The sequence below is a fragment of the Lepisosteus oculatus genome, chromosome 13 (genome assembly GCF_040954835.1).
Source record: "Lepisosteus oculatus isolate fLepOcu1 chromosome 13, fLepOcu1.hap2, whole genome shotgun sequence".
In the NCBI taxonomy this organism is placed as follows: Eukaryota; Metazoa; Chordata; class Actinopteri; order Semionotiformes; family Lepisosteidae; genus Lepisosteus; species Lepisosteus oculatus.
Genome location: NC_090708.1, coordinates 4,270,225 through 4,285,483, shown reverse-complemented (window position 1 = coordinate 4,285,483; position 15,259 = coordinate 4,270,225). Strand labels below are relative to the sequence as shown.

The following is a 15,259-nucleotide window of genomic DNA, read 5'->3' as shown; positions in this document are numbered from 1 at the left end:
ACACAAAACTGTATTTAATACCAGGAATTACATTAGATTAAAACGGAATACACTTAAAATTGATATATTTCTCATGTTATTTACGTAATTTTGTTTTCAAATACTCTAACCACTGTAGTCTACAGTTTAAGTGTGACAAATAAATATTTCAACACATTTGCAAAATGCAAATCTTTATAAAGTAAACTTTAAAAAATAAAAAGATGATCATAGATATAAAAACAGGTGTATTTAAATCTTTTTTAAATAAGAAGCCTTCTATTTTACTCATCAAAAGCTCTGTCTCTGTCACTGGTTTATATTTGTTATCTTGTTAGTATGGGTATAATTGTTTTGAGTGTAACAGTAAGCTCAGGGACCTGTGCTCTTTAATTACTGCGTGTCATTGACTTGAGAGGTGAGGCAGCCCAGGAGCTCATGGAGAGGAGAGAAACTGAACGGAGAGGCTGTGATGAAGCAGCGATGAGCTGTGGTGCTCTGACTCCAGGAGAGCACAGTCCTCAGGGGCTTCAGTCCTCCACGCCCAGCTGTGAGCTACAGGAGCAGCAGGAGAGGAGCCAGGAGTGAGACCTCCTGCAGCTGGCTGCCACCTTCAGGCAGCTGTGGAGAGAGAATGAGGGCCGATAAGCTCTGGAATCCCACTGCAGGGAACAGGCCAGTGAGGAAGCAGGTCCTGGAAGTGCTGTGCTCACCAGCTTGCCTGCTGCAGAGCCAGGAGGAAACACTGCCTCTTAACTGAGGGTCCCCACTCTGTTACTCAGGACATCCCTTCTTTACTGTGCCTCTTAACTGAGGGTCCCCACTCTGTTACTCGGGACACCCCTTCTTTACTGTGCCTCTTAACTGAGGGTCCCCACTCTGTTACTCGGGACACCCCTTCTTTACTGTGCCTCTTAACTGAGGGTCCCCACTCTGTTACTCAGGACACCCCTTCTTTACTGTGCCTCTTAACTGAGGGTCCCCACTCTGTTACTCAGGACACCCCTTCTTTACTGTGCCTCTTAACTGAGGGTCCCCACTCTGTTACTCAGGACACCCCTTCTTTACTGTGTGAACTTGTCTGTGTTACAGCTGTTCCTGATCTCCACTAGGGGCCCCTTCCTTTCTTCCATTCCTAAAAATGTTGCATTTTTCAAATACTGCTTAATTTATTTTTTAAATTACCTTTTACACACTGAGAAGAAAGCAACTAATTTTTGAAGCTGACTTAAAAAATATTATATAGTCTTTCAATGCAATCCTCTTATTTCAATATAAGCAATTTTGATGGTCCACTAATGGTGGTGTATTGTGTGCACTCCAAGACAATTGCAGACATTAAACATTTACAATCATGTCATCCAGAGGTATCCCCAGAGAGTAAGACATTGTCTATATAGCTGTGTTTTTGTTCACCGGAAGAAGGCAGGTTCATTTTTTCTGAAACAATGCAGGTTGTTCTTTATATTTTTGCATTATACTTTGGTTTAGGTAGGCAGGCAGACACTGATGTTGTGCCCAAATGCAGGATCAGAGAAGAATTTGACTTGAATGGGCTTTATAAAAAAGGGGATATTATTTTGGGTGGGATATTTGAAATTCACTTTATAACAGTGTATCCTGAATTGTCTTTTACTTCTAAGCCTCAGCAACTGAGATGTGAGCGGTGAGTGAATGTATTGTGTTGCTCTCCTTAACAGAAAGTCTGGAGTTGACGAAATAAAAATATTTTACTTTATAATGAGGTAAGGTATTATCCACAGCAGCATTTGGATTTTATACTTTAGGGATTGTGTAAGAAAGAATTTAATTTTGGTTGTTCAAAGAGTAGTAACAGATGAAGATTGCAATTATTTTTTTCACAATTGTCTTGACACCAACATGTTTTCTGTTTTCATATATTCAATTGAATATCTGAATTATATTTAAAACACATTTTATACAGATCATAATATATGAGAATAGATCAGATTTCACTATTGCACTGTACTGAGAACTGTGGTTTTTTAGCTTTGATTTTGCAGGATTTCAGTGGGCACAGACCATGGCTTTTGCCATTGAGGAAATAAACAGAGACCCTGCTCTTCTCCCCAACATCACACTGGGATACAGGCTGTATGACAACTGTGTGAAGCTGGCAGTGGCTCTGAGAGCAGCAACAGCTCTGATCAGCGGAGAGGATGATTCTGTCACTGAATACAGCTGTACAGGGACTCCCCCTGTCTTAGCCATTGTTGGGGATCCTGGTTCTACACATTCTATCACCATATCAAGAATGCTGGGTCTCTTCCGGGTTCCAATGGTACAGTAAAGCAATGGTCAGGACAGTAATATTGTGAGACATACTGAATATATCCTCAGATATATTTGATATCCACTTTGTTTTAAGTTTAGGGGCATCTGGTTATGTTGGTGAAAATTTGTATTTTACTTTTCATCTGATATACTGTTAATCCCATGTAATGTAGAAAGCACAGTATGACAGGAAAAATTAATATTTGTTCATTGGTCAGTGAAACTCATAGTAGTTTGAGAATTCAAATAGCTGTATTTATTATTTATTGGAAGTGAAACATTAAAGAATTGAAACAACTGTACTGTGGGAAATGTGTTAATTTCATTTTTTTCTTTATTATAATTTGTTCTTTCATTTGCAGGTCAGTTATTATGCCACTTGCTCTTGCCTAAGCAATAGAAAGGAGTTCCCCTCTTTCTTCAGGACTATTCCCAGTGATACGTTCCAGGTCAAAGCCATGGTTCAGATCTTCAAGCATTATGGGTGGACTTGGGTTGGTGTAATTGTGAGCAATGATGACTATGGGCTGTATGCTGCCAAGACATTTATTGAGGAAGTAAATAAGTTTGGCTGCATAGCTTTCTCTGAAATCCTCCCTCGTAACAATGACAAGTCTGAAATTCTTAAGATCATCAGGACCATCAAACAGTCAACGGCCAAAGTTATTGCTGTGTTTTCTACAGGAGCTTATCTGATTCCTCTGACTGAAGAAATTGTTCGGCAAGAAATCAGAGGCAGACAGTGGATTGCTAGTGAAGCCTGGACTGTCTCCCCTGTCTTCCACACTAAGGAGTTACTGCCTTATTTAGGTGGGACTATAGGAATCGCAGTTCGCAGAGGAGAAATCCCAGGGCTGGAACAATTTCTCCTTCAGATTCGCCCTGTGTTTGACTCCAGGAACAATTTAGTCAAATTGTTCTGGGAAAAGATGTTTGATTGCAAATTTCAAGATAAAACAAACAATCAGAATTTATCTGACATAGTAGGTAGCAAAATTTGCACAGGTTCTGAAGACACTGAAAACACCAAAACGTCTTACAGTGATGTGTCAGAACTGCGGGCTTCCTACAACGTGTATAAAGCAGTATACGCCTTGGCACACTCCCTGCACAATCTGATGTCCTGTGAGCCTGGAAAAGGGCCCTTTCAGAATAACTCCTGTGCAGACATCACAACTGTGCAGCCCTGGCAGGTGAGAGATTACAAATTAGACAACTTTAGTTTAATATTAACGAAAAAACTTCTATTTAACTTCTATTTACTTCTATTTTTTTTATTGTTAAGTCTAAGTAAATTTAAATTCTTATACAGTATATATGATGTTACACTGAGTTTTTCATATTTTCCTAATCTTTTCTTCCAGTTGCTGCACTACCTCTCGAGAGTGAACTTCACTACTCACTATGGAGACAGGGTGTCCTTCGATGAGAACGGAGATGCTCTTGCAATCTATGATGTGATGAACTGGCAGAGGGCCGATGACGGGTCTGTGAAAATAGTAACAATCGGTCTGTTTGATGAATCAGCTCCTGCTGGACAAGAGCTCACACTGAACGAAGACAAGATCTTCTGGAACTTTGAATATAACTCTGTAAGTTTAACTGCACATAACATGAAATGTATCTCCTTTGATTATTTCTTGATCAACTGCTTGAACAAATCATGCTATTATCCTAGAGCATTTGTTCTTAGGTTTTTTCCTTTCCCAGCCCCCCAGGTCTGTGTGCAGTGAAAGCTGTCAGCCTGGCACCAGGAAGGCAACCAGGAAAGGGGAGCCCCTCTGCTGTTTCGACTGTATACTTTGCGCAGAGGGAGAGATCAGCAACCAGACAGGTGGGCAGACGATAATAATTTAAACTGGTGTTTAATTATATTCCCTGCTAGCAATGCTAAAAAGGATCAGTTCCATCAAACACTATGTTGCATTGTGTATGAGCTCCAGGTATGACAACATCTGTCTTGTTGTGGAGATTCTAACAACAAGGCAGTCCAGGCTTTCTCAATATCCCAGTAGAACATCAGTGTAATTACTGAAAAAGAAAGCCTGTTCTCTCTCATGTATTCTGAATCATAAATAAGCTTTTTTTTATGAAGGCAAAATATGTGCTTTAATAAAGACAGTCTTTCTTAAGAGAAATTCATTGTTACATTGTTTTTGCTTTCTTTAAATTCTTCTTTAAAGCAGAATAGTGAGCTGGACTGAGGTGGAGTAGTGTCTAATTCCAAAACATATACAGTACAGTACAGTGTATAATCACAAAGAGAAACAATTGCTGTCTTCTTTTACCTTCCTGGAAAAGTTCTCCTGGGATGCTGGTTGTACTGTCAGTCATAATTGTTTTTTCATCTGTAAACCCATCATGGGACTTTAACATGAGGGAGGGAATCTTTCGAGAGTGTAAATGTGCAAATTATAACACAGCAGCCACAAAACAAACTGAATACTTTATCTAAATACTTTATATACAATGCCCAGCCATCAGTGACAAAATGTGTTTTCTCTTCTTACATTTCAGTATGGATTTAAAGTCTTGTTCAGGTTGTACAGAATGTTTAAACATGGATATATAAAGTACATATTCTGCTTTTCCTTAATATAAACATTTCTGATTCTGTTTCTTGTAGATGCTTTTGAGTGTATAAAATGTCCATCAGACTTTTGGTCAAACCCAAGCAGAGACCAGTGTGTGCTGAAGGAAATCGAGTTTCTTTCATATGGGGAGACTTTAGGAATCTCTTTGACAACCGTATCTGTATTTGGGGCATTCATTTCAGCTGCAGTTTTAGCTGTGTTCATTTACTACAGGAACACCCCAGTTGTAAGAGCCAACAATTCTGAACTGAGCTTCCTGTTGCTGCTTTCTCTGATACTCTGCTTCCTCTGCTCATTGCTGTTTATTGGTCAGCCACTACACCTCACCTGTATGCTGAGACATGTTGTGTTTGGAATCAGTTTTGTCTTGTGCATATCTTGCATTCTTGTGAAAACCATTGTTGTCATCATGGCCTTCAGAGCCACACTGCCAGACAATAATGTCATGAAGTGGTTTGGTGCTGCTCAGCAGAGAGGCACTGTTTTTGTCTTTACTGTCATCCAGGCTCTGATCTGTATCATATGGCTGAGTACAGCATCTCCTGTGCCTTTTAAAAACACACAGTATCAAAACTCAAAAATCATTTTTGAGTGTAATGTTGGATCAATAACTGGATTTAGTTTCCTGCTGGGGTACATAGGCTTGCTAGCCAGTGTCTGTTTTCTGCTGGCTTTCCTTGCAAGGAACCTGCCTGACAACTTCAATGAAGCCAAGTTCATCACTTTCAGCATGCTCATCTTCTGTGCAGTTTGGATCGCTTTCATACCAGCTTATGTCAGCTCTCCTGGGAAATACTCGGACGCTGTGGAGATTTTTGCCATCTTGGCTTCAAGCTTTGGTCTCCTCATTGCGATATTTGCGCCGAAGTGTTACATCATTTTGTTTCATCCAGAGAAAAACACCAAGAAAGCCCTAATGGGCAGAGCAGGTACTAAGAACTGAAGGCACTCGTTGTTTTGAAGAACTTAGGGTAAATAATTTAAGAGTTTCACAGTCACTGTTTTTTATTTTTTTTATTTTTTGGTGTCCAATGAGAGTTTAGTTTTAACACAGTAAAACTTATCATGCTAACTTATTTTTGCAACATTACTTGTTATCAACATCAGCTGAAGAAGTCATCCTTAAGCAGCTCTTAAATTATGTGTGTCCCATTCAACTGACAATACTGAAACCAGACATGTGCAGTTTCAAGGTCTCCAAGGATGGGTTGATTGAGTTGGGTTTTTTTCATTTTAAAATACTGAAAGATTATAAAACAGATACCTCTGAAACTTTCAAGCTGCACTTTTTATCAAGTCAGATGTATATATGAAGTGTATATTGCTTGATTCATTAATAAACATGTCAAAGGACTCAAAAAGTGTGTTATGATTTTATGGATTGTATGATTGTGTGTATGGATTTATCGAGTTGGTTATAGCTACTCAGGTTTCATGAAATTGTGGTGGTGAAACAACCGCGCACTGTGAAGCAATGAATTCTGAGGCACATTCACATGGTGAGCATGTTTCTAAGCACAGTGGCAGTGCACAGGACTGTATGTGCTGATTGGAAACATCATTTGTGACTTGTATGTACCACATGGTGACTTGTATGTACCACACATCTGCTGAATGCAGGTGGTCTTAGCGGCCTTTGCAGTTGTTGTACTGTATATGAATGACGTTACATTCCTCCATGGTTCATAAATACCACCTGGGGCCGATCCTCTCAGAATCCAACTGATCTACCACCCTGAGGAAACCCACACGGACATGGCGAGAACATACAATGTATTGATGTAATACTGTATATGGAGGCCTTTATATATATACAATGATATGACATTGATTCATTGATGTATACTTTATGTATCAAGATCATGATAATGATTATATTGCAACGACTGAATTACCCTGGTGCTGTTACCAGAGAAAAATGCCTTCGTTCTAAACGTAAAGATCATATCTTCCACTGAAAAATACACCCTGTATACAATATTCTGAGCATAAGTACATGTATTCCAGAGTATCATGATTGAGAAATACCTTCTTTGCGCAGCCTCTAACTTGAACAGTGCAGCTCTTAGCAGTTGGTAAGGTTAGTGTGAATGCACTGTTGAACATTTAGCTCATGTTTAAATACATGATTTAATTCATTAAGGGAGAATAATTGGGATGTTGCCATTTTTGTGTCGACGTTTGAAAGTCTTTCTCCTGCAGTCAGCTCTGTGGGCTTCATAGTAGCAGAAATTAGTATATATCACACACTTAGAAAGCTACATTAGTGGGGAATGCAAAACTATATTTAATACCCTGAATTAAAATATCACATGCACATACATTTTTTTCTGCTATTAAGTCCGTAATGTTGGAACAATACAAAATGTCTAAAAGTTTTCCAAATCAACTCTTACATACATTTCAGTTTGTGTTGGGATAGAAAATTTTGTTTATCCTTTTTTAATTCTTCCTAGTATTCCATTTTCATTGCAAATATATTTAGGATGGAAACCACACATGAAGGATCTGCCTATTGTTAATGTATCATTTTAGCTTATAAATACACAGAGCTCCTACTGTATCATCTCCTGAACAGCTCAAAGCTATGCGCAAAAGTACTCTATTGTGACATCTCTAACTGGTACACAGGTAAGAAAATCTTGTCCTCAAGTTTTGGTTTCCTCCAGACTTGAGAGGCACTTTTTAGTTTTCACCTGTTTAAGACTTGGAAACAAATAATCAGATTTCTTATCTACTTAATAGTTTAATTACAGTCTGAGCTAGAATGAACTTTTAAAAGTAACTACCTTTATTAACATTAACAGATTAATGTAAAAAAAATGAAAACAAACTCCTGAAATAGATCAAATATAGTATTCTGTATGTAATTTACCTGACAGTATTTTGTTTCTAAATACTCAAACCACTATAATACTGATTTGTCAAAAGATTATCCCAATAGAGATGACTGAATCTGAAACATTTCTTAAGTTACATAATAATAATAATAATAATAATAATAATAATAATAATAATAATAATAATAACATCACTTTATTAACCCTTTACAATTTCTTGCATTAGGAATTATCTTTTTGCATATCCCAGCTTGCTCTCCAGGAGACACAGACACACAGATAGGGAGAGAGTGTGGGGTCAGAGTGCTGGGTCTGTCATTGTACAGTGCCCCTGGAGCAGCTGGGGTTAAGAGCCTTGCTTAGGAGCCAACCAGAGTAGGATTCCTCTGCTGGCTGTGGGATTTGAACTGGCAACCTTCCAGCCACAGGTGCAGATCCTTAGCCACAGAGCCACCGCTACGCCCCACATGTGTAAGATGAAACAACTATTAAAAGATCATCATACATGAAATGTTTATTTAAAACTCTTTTAAATAAGAAGCTTTCTGTCAGACTCTAGATTGCTAAAGATATATTTTTCTATTTAGAGTCTACAGTTGCGCATCTTGTTAGTATGGGTATAATTGTTTTGAGTGTAACAGCTCAGGGACCTGTGCTCTTTAATTGCTGCGTGCCATTGACTTGAGAGGTGAGGCAGCCCGGGAGCTCATGGAGAGGAGAGAAACTGAACAGAGAGGCTGTGATGAAGCAGCGATGAGCTGTGGTGCTCTGACTCCAGGAGAGCACAGTCCTCAGGGGCTTCAGTCCTCCACGCCCAGCTGTGAGCTACAGGAGCAGCAGGAGGAGCCAGGAGTGAGACCTCCTGCAGCTGGCTGCCACCTTCAGGCAGCTGTGGAGAGAGAATGAGGGCCGATAAGCTCTGGAATCCCACTGCAGGGAACAGGCCAGTGAGGAAGCAGGTCCTGGAAGTGCTGTGCTCACCAGCTTGCCTGCTGCAGAGCCAGGAGGAAACACTGCCTCTTAACTGAGGGTCCCCACTCTGTTACTCAGGACACCCCTTCTTTACTGTGCCTCTTAACTGAGGATCCCCACTCTGTTACTCAGGACACCCCTTCTTTACTATGCCTCTTAACTGAGGGTCCCCACTCTGTTACTCAGGACACCCCTTCTTTACTGTGCCTCTTAACTGAGGGTCCCCACTCTGTTACTCAGGACACCCCTTCTTTACTGTGCCTCTTAACTGAGGGTCCCCACTTTGTTACTCAGGACACCCCTTCTTTACTGTGCCTCTTAACTGAGGGTCCCCACTCTGTTACTCAGGACACCCCTTCTTTACTGTGCCTCTTAACTGAGGGTCCCCACTCTGTTACTCAGGACACCCCTTCTTTACTGTGTGAACTTGTCTGTTACAGCTGTTCTAGATCTCCACTAGGGGCCCCTTCCTTTCAAATAAATCCAGTGCAATGCAAATAGGTTTTCAGCTTCACATTTTTCATGCTTCTGTGTTTTATAAACTGAGAATCAAATATGTGGCTGACGTTTACACTGAACAGAAATGTTTACATATTTTCTTTTAGTAATATTCTCTTATTTCATGAATATTTATACTGTAATGATTGTGCTTTCACTTTAAATAGTTTTTCTCACTAAATTAGATTTGGCTGATTTGCATATGATATTAAAATGCTTTTACATAACCTATTTTGCTCAAGTCTTCCGGTGATGTTTGTCTAGGTGTTCAAAATCAATTTTGATTTTATTAAAAAAAACAGGTTGCCCACTGAAGCACCGAACATTAGATTATCTATAATACACAGCTGTGGGTTTCCTGGTAAAAAATAGAAACACTATTTTGTGGGCTAAAGTTCCCAGCCACTAAACGGTTACAATGATGTCATTTACATGCGTCCCCAGAGAATCACACATTGTCTATATAGAGGTGTTTTTGATTAGTGGAACAAGGCAGGATCATTAGTTTTGAAACAATGCTGTTTGGTCTTTATATTATTACATTATCTTTGTGCTTAACAGACACTGATGTCGTGCATACATGCAGGCTCAGAGAAGAATTTGACTTGTATGGGCTGTATAAAGAAGGGGATATCATTTTGGGTGGAATGTTTGAAATCCACTTTATAACAGTGTATCCTGAACTGTCTTTTACTGCTAAGCCTGAGCCATTGAGCTGTGAGCGGTGAGTGACCATATTGTGCTGCTCCTTGATAGAATGTCTGGGACACAGTTTTCTGAAACAATAAAATATTTTCTATATCAGGAGGTAAAGTATAATCCACATATGAGCAGGATTTGGATTACACACTAAATAGATAGTGTAAAAGTGAATTTAAAAATGTTTTTATTTCTTGTGGTAAGAAAATGAGTAGTAACTGCGGGAAGTTATTTACTTGCAGTTATTTACTGTATGTCATAATTTATCTTGACGGGAAACTCATTCTTGCTTCAGACTTGTATGCATATTTCCAAGTGAATATATCATATTTAAAAAAGTGTTTTGTAGACAGCATGGTACATGAAGACAGGTCAAATTCTATTGCTTTATTTTGCTGCTTAGTGTGGCTTTTGTCAGCTTTGATTTTGCAGGATTTCAGTGGGCACAGACCATGGCTTTTGCTATTGAGGAAATAAACAGAGACCCTGCTCTTCTCCCTAACATCACACTGGGATACAGGCTGTATGACAACTGTGTGAAGCTGGCAGTGGCTTTTCGAGCAGCAACAGCTCTGATCAGCGGAGAGGATGATTCTGTCACTGACTACAGCTGTACAGGGACTCCCCCTGTCTTAGCCATTGTTGGGGATCCTGGTTCTACACATTCTATTGCCATGTCAAGAATGCTGGGCCTCTTTGGGGTTCCAATGGTATGGGGTAAAACAATAATCAGATTAGTAGTCCTCAGGAACTTTTATTTGTAAATCAATTGAAAGTTTTAGATTTGGTTATAAAACTGTTGGGGGGCACGGTCGTCAGCAGGCTGGGACGCGGGGTTTAATCTGTAATTCCATGTGCTATCCATGTGGAGTTTGTATGTTATCCCTGTGTTCACTTGGGGTCCCTCTGGGTGCTCTGGTGTCCTCCCACAGCGCAAAGACTAGCTGACACTGTAGATGAATTGTCTTCTGGTAAAATTGTCCCTGGCATGAGTGCGTGTACGTTTGTGTCAATTGTGTGCCCTGTGATGGACTGGCATCCTGTGAAGGGTGTAACCTTCCTTGTGTCGGTTACTAGCAAAATCAGACTCAGCCTCCCTGGTTTAAATGGCTAGAAGACGATTGGATTTGTTTATTGTTTTCATAACTGTATTGTCATTTTCTTTTCTGACAGACTCTAAAATCTGTTTAGTATGCAATGACATGTTATTGAAACAGATTTAAATGTGTATATCAGAATACAGAATTTTTTATTCCAATTTTAAAACTAAAAGCTAACGTATTTCTTATTTTTCATTTCCTGAATTATATTTCTGTTCTTTCATTTGCAGGTCAGTTATTATGCCACCTGCTCTTGCCTAAGCAATAGAAAGGAGTTCCCCTCTTTCTTCAGGACTATTCCCAGTGATACGTTCCAGGTCAAAGCCATGGTTCAAATCCTCAGGCATTATGGGTGGACTTGGATTGGTGTAATTGTGAGCAATGATGACTATGGGCTGTATGCAGCCAAGACTTTTATTGAAGAAGTAAATAAATTTGGCTGCATAGCTTTCTCTGAAATCCTCCCTCGTAACAATGACAAATCTGAAATTCTTAAGATCATCATGACCATCAAACAGTCAACGGCCAAAGTTATTGTTGTGTTTTCAACAGAAGCTTATCTAATTCCATTGGCAGAAGAAATTGTTCGGCAAGAAATCAGAGGCAGACAGTGGATTGCTAGTGAAGCCTGGACTGCCTCACCTGTCTTCCACACTAAGGAGTTACTGCCCTATTTAGGTGGGACTATAGGAATTGCAGTTCGCAGAGGAGAAGTTCCAGGGCTGGAACAATATCTCCTTCAGATTTACCCTGTGTTTGACTCCAGGAACAATTTAATCAAACTGTTCTGGGAAAAGATATTTGATTGCAAATTTCATAATGAAATAAAGAATCGGAATTTGTCAAACTTGGAAGACAACAAAATCTGCACAGGTTCAGAAGATATTGAAAAAACCAAAACGTCTTACAGTGATGTTTCAGAACTACGGGTTTCCTACAACGTGTATAAAGCAGTGTACGCCTTGGCACACTCCCTGCACAATCTGATGTCCTGTGAGCCTGGAAAAGGGCCCTTTCAGAATAACTCCTGTGCAGAAATCACAACTGTGCAGCCCTGGCAGGTGAAAGATATACTGAAATAATCATTCAGATTTGTCAAATTCTGAACAAACTTGTCAAATAATTATACAAGATAAAAAATGAACTTGCTTGTTGTGTTCCTTTGTTATTAGCTTCAATAATGTTTTAAATACATTCATTCTATTTCCAGTATGAGGTTTCTATTGTTAATATTGTAGAAACCCATTTTGTCTTTTTGCTTAATCATTTAATAATTTGTATCTGCCTTTTTCCCCCCTCCCAGCTGCTGCACTACCTGGAGAGAGTGAACTTCACTACTCACTATGGAGACAGGGTGTCCTTCGATGAGAACGGAGATGCTCTTGCAATCTATGATGTGATGAACTGGCAGAGGGCCGATGACGGGTCTGTGAAAACAGTAACAATCGGTCTGTTTGATGAATCAGCTCCTGCTGGACAAGAGCTCACACTGAATGAAGACAAAATATTCTGGAACTTTGAATCTAACAGTGTAGGTCAATCCATATCAGTATTGATTATTTCAGATTTATTCTAAAATATCCATGTTAATTTGCCAAAAAGTGATTTAAGTGTTATGATCTTTAGGTTTAGTTAACTATGTTTTGTATTTTTGGTTATTTTCCTCGCATATTAAGTATGCTGTTTTTCAATTCCTAGTGATTTCAATTTTCTGTCAGTTTCTAGGTATTATTTTTTCCTGGAACTTTTTTTTCATCTCAAGGTGAATTTTAACTGAACATATTTCGCTTGACTGGAGTTAAATGTGTGGCTCAAGCTCTGAAGGTGCAACACAGAGAGGAGAGTGGGATTAGTCAGCATCAGACAGATTTCACAGATTTCTCCTGCAGGTTTGTGGAGGGATGTGCCTCCCCTCTCTGCTCCAATTGATGCCGAACCTTTATCTTGGCGCAAATATATCTTAGAAAGTAGGATTCTAAAGATTAAAGGTTGAGAATAGAACATATTCCTAATCCTGTAAGGAATTGTGCTTACAATATGGTGGCTTAGCCCCTTGAGCTGTTGCTGTGTTCAAAGATGAGAGGCCTGATGATGGGCCACGCAGAGGAGACTTTTCATTCTCTCTTGTATGATGTCATATTGTTCTTAGCAGAGAAATGAGAAACATGCACTGTATTTGGCAATTCCAAAATCGGGTGGGTATAACAAAAAAACAAAAAGCAATTCTATACTGGAAACAAAACATGGGTAAATCGTTGTGTTCACACTAAAATGTGCTGTTTTTCATATAGTGCTTTTCTTGCTCACTGTTTTACATATCATTGTCTCTTGTTATATATATATAAACATGCGTAAATGTGCAAACCTTTAAAATGGATTAGTCATCAGTCAACACAGATACTTTTTTTTTTGCCAAGATCTGTAAACTATGGCCAATTGGAATGAACTTTAATATTTGATGATAATTCATTGATACATACAGATATTGAACATTTTTTTAAAAAATCATGCATGCTGTTATCCAAAACAAACATATGATATTGTTCACAAAGAACATACTGCTTTATCCTTCCCCAGCCCCCCAGGTCTGTGTGCAGTGAAAGCTGTCAGCCTGGCACCAGGAAGGCAACCAGGAAAGGGGAGCCCCTCTGCTGTTTCGACTGTGTGCCTTGTGCAGAGGGAGACATCAGCAACCACACAGGTGGGAAGCACTATTAATTTAAACCAATACTCATCTGTATTCCATGCTAGAAGTTCAAAGGAGTAGAATTTGCTTCAAACACTAAATGTAATTGTGTATGAGCTTAACTTCCCAGGAGTGTGTGTATTAAATAAGAAAATAATCTTGCGCATGTGCATTTTGAAACATTAATAATATTAAGCCAATGTATTAATTATGCAAAACTTCACTGAATATGTTGCCTTTACAGCAACAATTCTATTTTTAAAGGTTTTCGCTTATTAATATCTTCAAAATAATGTGACAATATTAATAATGTGTAATCTTCAAAACCTGTGTTAAGTTTTCAATTCTCTTACTGTATATATGATTCCTGTGTTTAATAAAGGCACGGCTGCTTCTTTTTCTTATAGACTCTTTTGAGTGTTTCAGATGTCCTCCAGATTCCTGGTCAAACCCAACCAGAGACCAGTGTGTGCTGAAGGAAATCGAGTTCCTTTCATTTCATGAGATTTTGGGGATTTCCTTGACAACAATCTCAATATGTGGAGCATGTATTTCAGCTGCAGTTTTAGCTGTGTTCATTCACTACAGGAACACCCCAGTTGTAAGAGCCAACAATTCCGAACTGAGCTTCCTGTTGCTGTTTTCTCTAATACTCTGCTTCCTCTGCTCATTGCTGTTTATTGGTCAGCCACTACACCTCACCTGTATGCTGAGACATGTTGTGTTTGGGATCAGTTTTGTCTTGTGCATATCTTGCATTCTTGTGAAAACCATTGTTGTCATCATGGCCTTCAGAGCCACACTGCCAGACAATAATGTCATGAAGTGGTTTGGTGCTGCACAACAGAGAGGCACTGTTTTTGTCTTTACTGTCATCCAGGCTGTAATCTGTACTGTATGGCTGAGTACAGCATCCCCTGTGCCTTTTAAAAACACACAGTATCAAAACTCAAAAATTATTTTTGAGTGTTACATTGGATCAATTACAGGATTTAGTTTTCTGATGGGGTACATAGGCTTGCTCGCCAGTGTCTGCTTTCTGCTGGCTTTCCTTGCAAGGAACCTGCCTGATAACTTCAATGAAGCCAAGTTCATCACTTTCAGCATGCTCATCTTCTGTGCAGTTTGGATCGCTTTCATACCAGCTTATGTCAGCTCTCCTGGGAAATACTCGGATGCTGTGGAGATTTTTGCCATCTTGGCTTCAAGCTTCGGTCTCCTCGTTGCGATATTTGCACCAAAATGTTACATCATTCTGCTTCATCCAGAGAAAAATACCAAGAAAGCCCTTATGGGCAGAGCTGCTCCTAAGAACTGAAGGAAGTTCAAGAAAATGTACCTGTTTCACAAGTGCTGTTAGAATTTTTCATTCCATTCTGAGAAGTGAATTGAGCAAGAGAACCACCTTACCCTGATCTAATATTGTTAGTATGTCAACTGATATTTGCATCCTCATACCAACATCACCTTACAAAATTGCATTTGCAGCCTCTGGTGAAATTGTTTGACTCTGTTCTATTGACAGTTATGGACACTCTGGTAACCACTGCCAAACCCTTGCAGAATGGACTGAACAAAACTGTTTTTTGTAGTTTA

At 39.3% G+C, this 15,259-nt stretch overlaps 2 protein-coding genes across 2 annotated transcripts; both read left to right on the top strand.

Annotated features, from left to right (window-relative positions):
* The first annotated feature begins 1,333 nt into the window (after positions 1 to 1,333).
* Positions 1,334 to 5,844, top strand: LOC102696985 (extracellular calcium-sensing receptor-like). Its single transcript, XM_069197722.1, has 7 exons — positions 1,334 to 1,346; positions 1,471 to 1,645; positions 1,990 to 2,281; positions 2,637 to 3,467; positions 3,639 to 3,866; positions 3,985 to 4,108; positions 4,901 to 5,844. The coding sequence occupies exons 1-7, from the start codon at positions 1,334 to 1,336 to the stop codon at positions 5,809 to 5,811; spliced, it is 2,574 nt and encodes an 857-aa protein (XP_069053823.1). The 3' UTR covers positions 5,812 to 5,844.
* A 2,617-nt stretch (positions 5,845 to 8,461) lies between these two features.
* On the top strand, positions 8,462 to 14,981 carry LOC138242248 (extracellular calcium-sensing receptor-like). The gene is made up of 7 exons (XM_069197721.1): positions 8,462 to 8,528; positions 9,740 to 9,902; positions 10,296 to 10,587; positions 11,208 to 12,038; positions 12,281 to 12,508; positions 13,555 to 13,678; positions 14,101 to 14,981. Exons 1-7 carry the CDS (start codon positions 8,462 to 8,464, stop codon positions 14,979 to 14,981), a joined length of 2,586 nt encoding a protein of 861 aa, XP_069053822.1.
* Positions 14,982 to 15,259: the final 278 nt, after the last annotated feature.

Bases quoted from the DNA above. Each gene is read 5' to 3' on its own strand.
- LOC102696985 (XM_069197722.1), top strand. The intron at 1,646-1,989 runs GTGAGTGAATGT...GTGGTTTTTTAG, and splicing joins CAGCAACTGAGATGTGAGCG to CTTTGATTTTGCAGGATTTC. The intron at 3,468-3,638 runs GTGAGAGATTAC...CTTTTCTTCCAG, and splicing joins CAACTGTGCAGCCCTGGCAG to TTGCTGCACTACCTCTCGAG.
- LOC138242248 (XM_069197721.1), top strand. From the start codon at position 8,462: ATGAGCTGTGGTGCTCTGACTCCAGGAGAGCACAGTCCTCAGGGGCTT. The intron at 8,529-9,739 runs GTGAGCTACAGG...TGTGCTTAACAG, and splicing joins TCAGTCCTCCACGCCCAGCT to ACACTGATGTCGTGCATACA. The intron at 13,679-14,100 runs GTGGGAAGCACT...GATGTCCTCCAG, and splicing joins AGACATCAGCAACCACACAG to ATTCCTGGTCAAACCCAACC.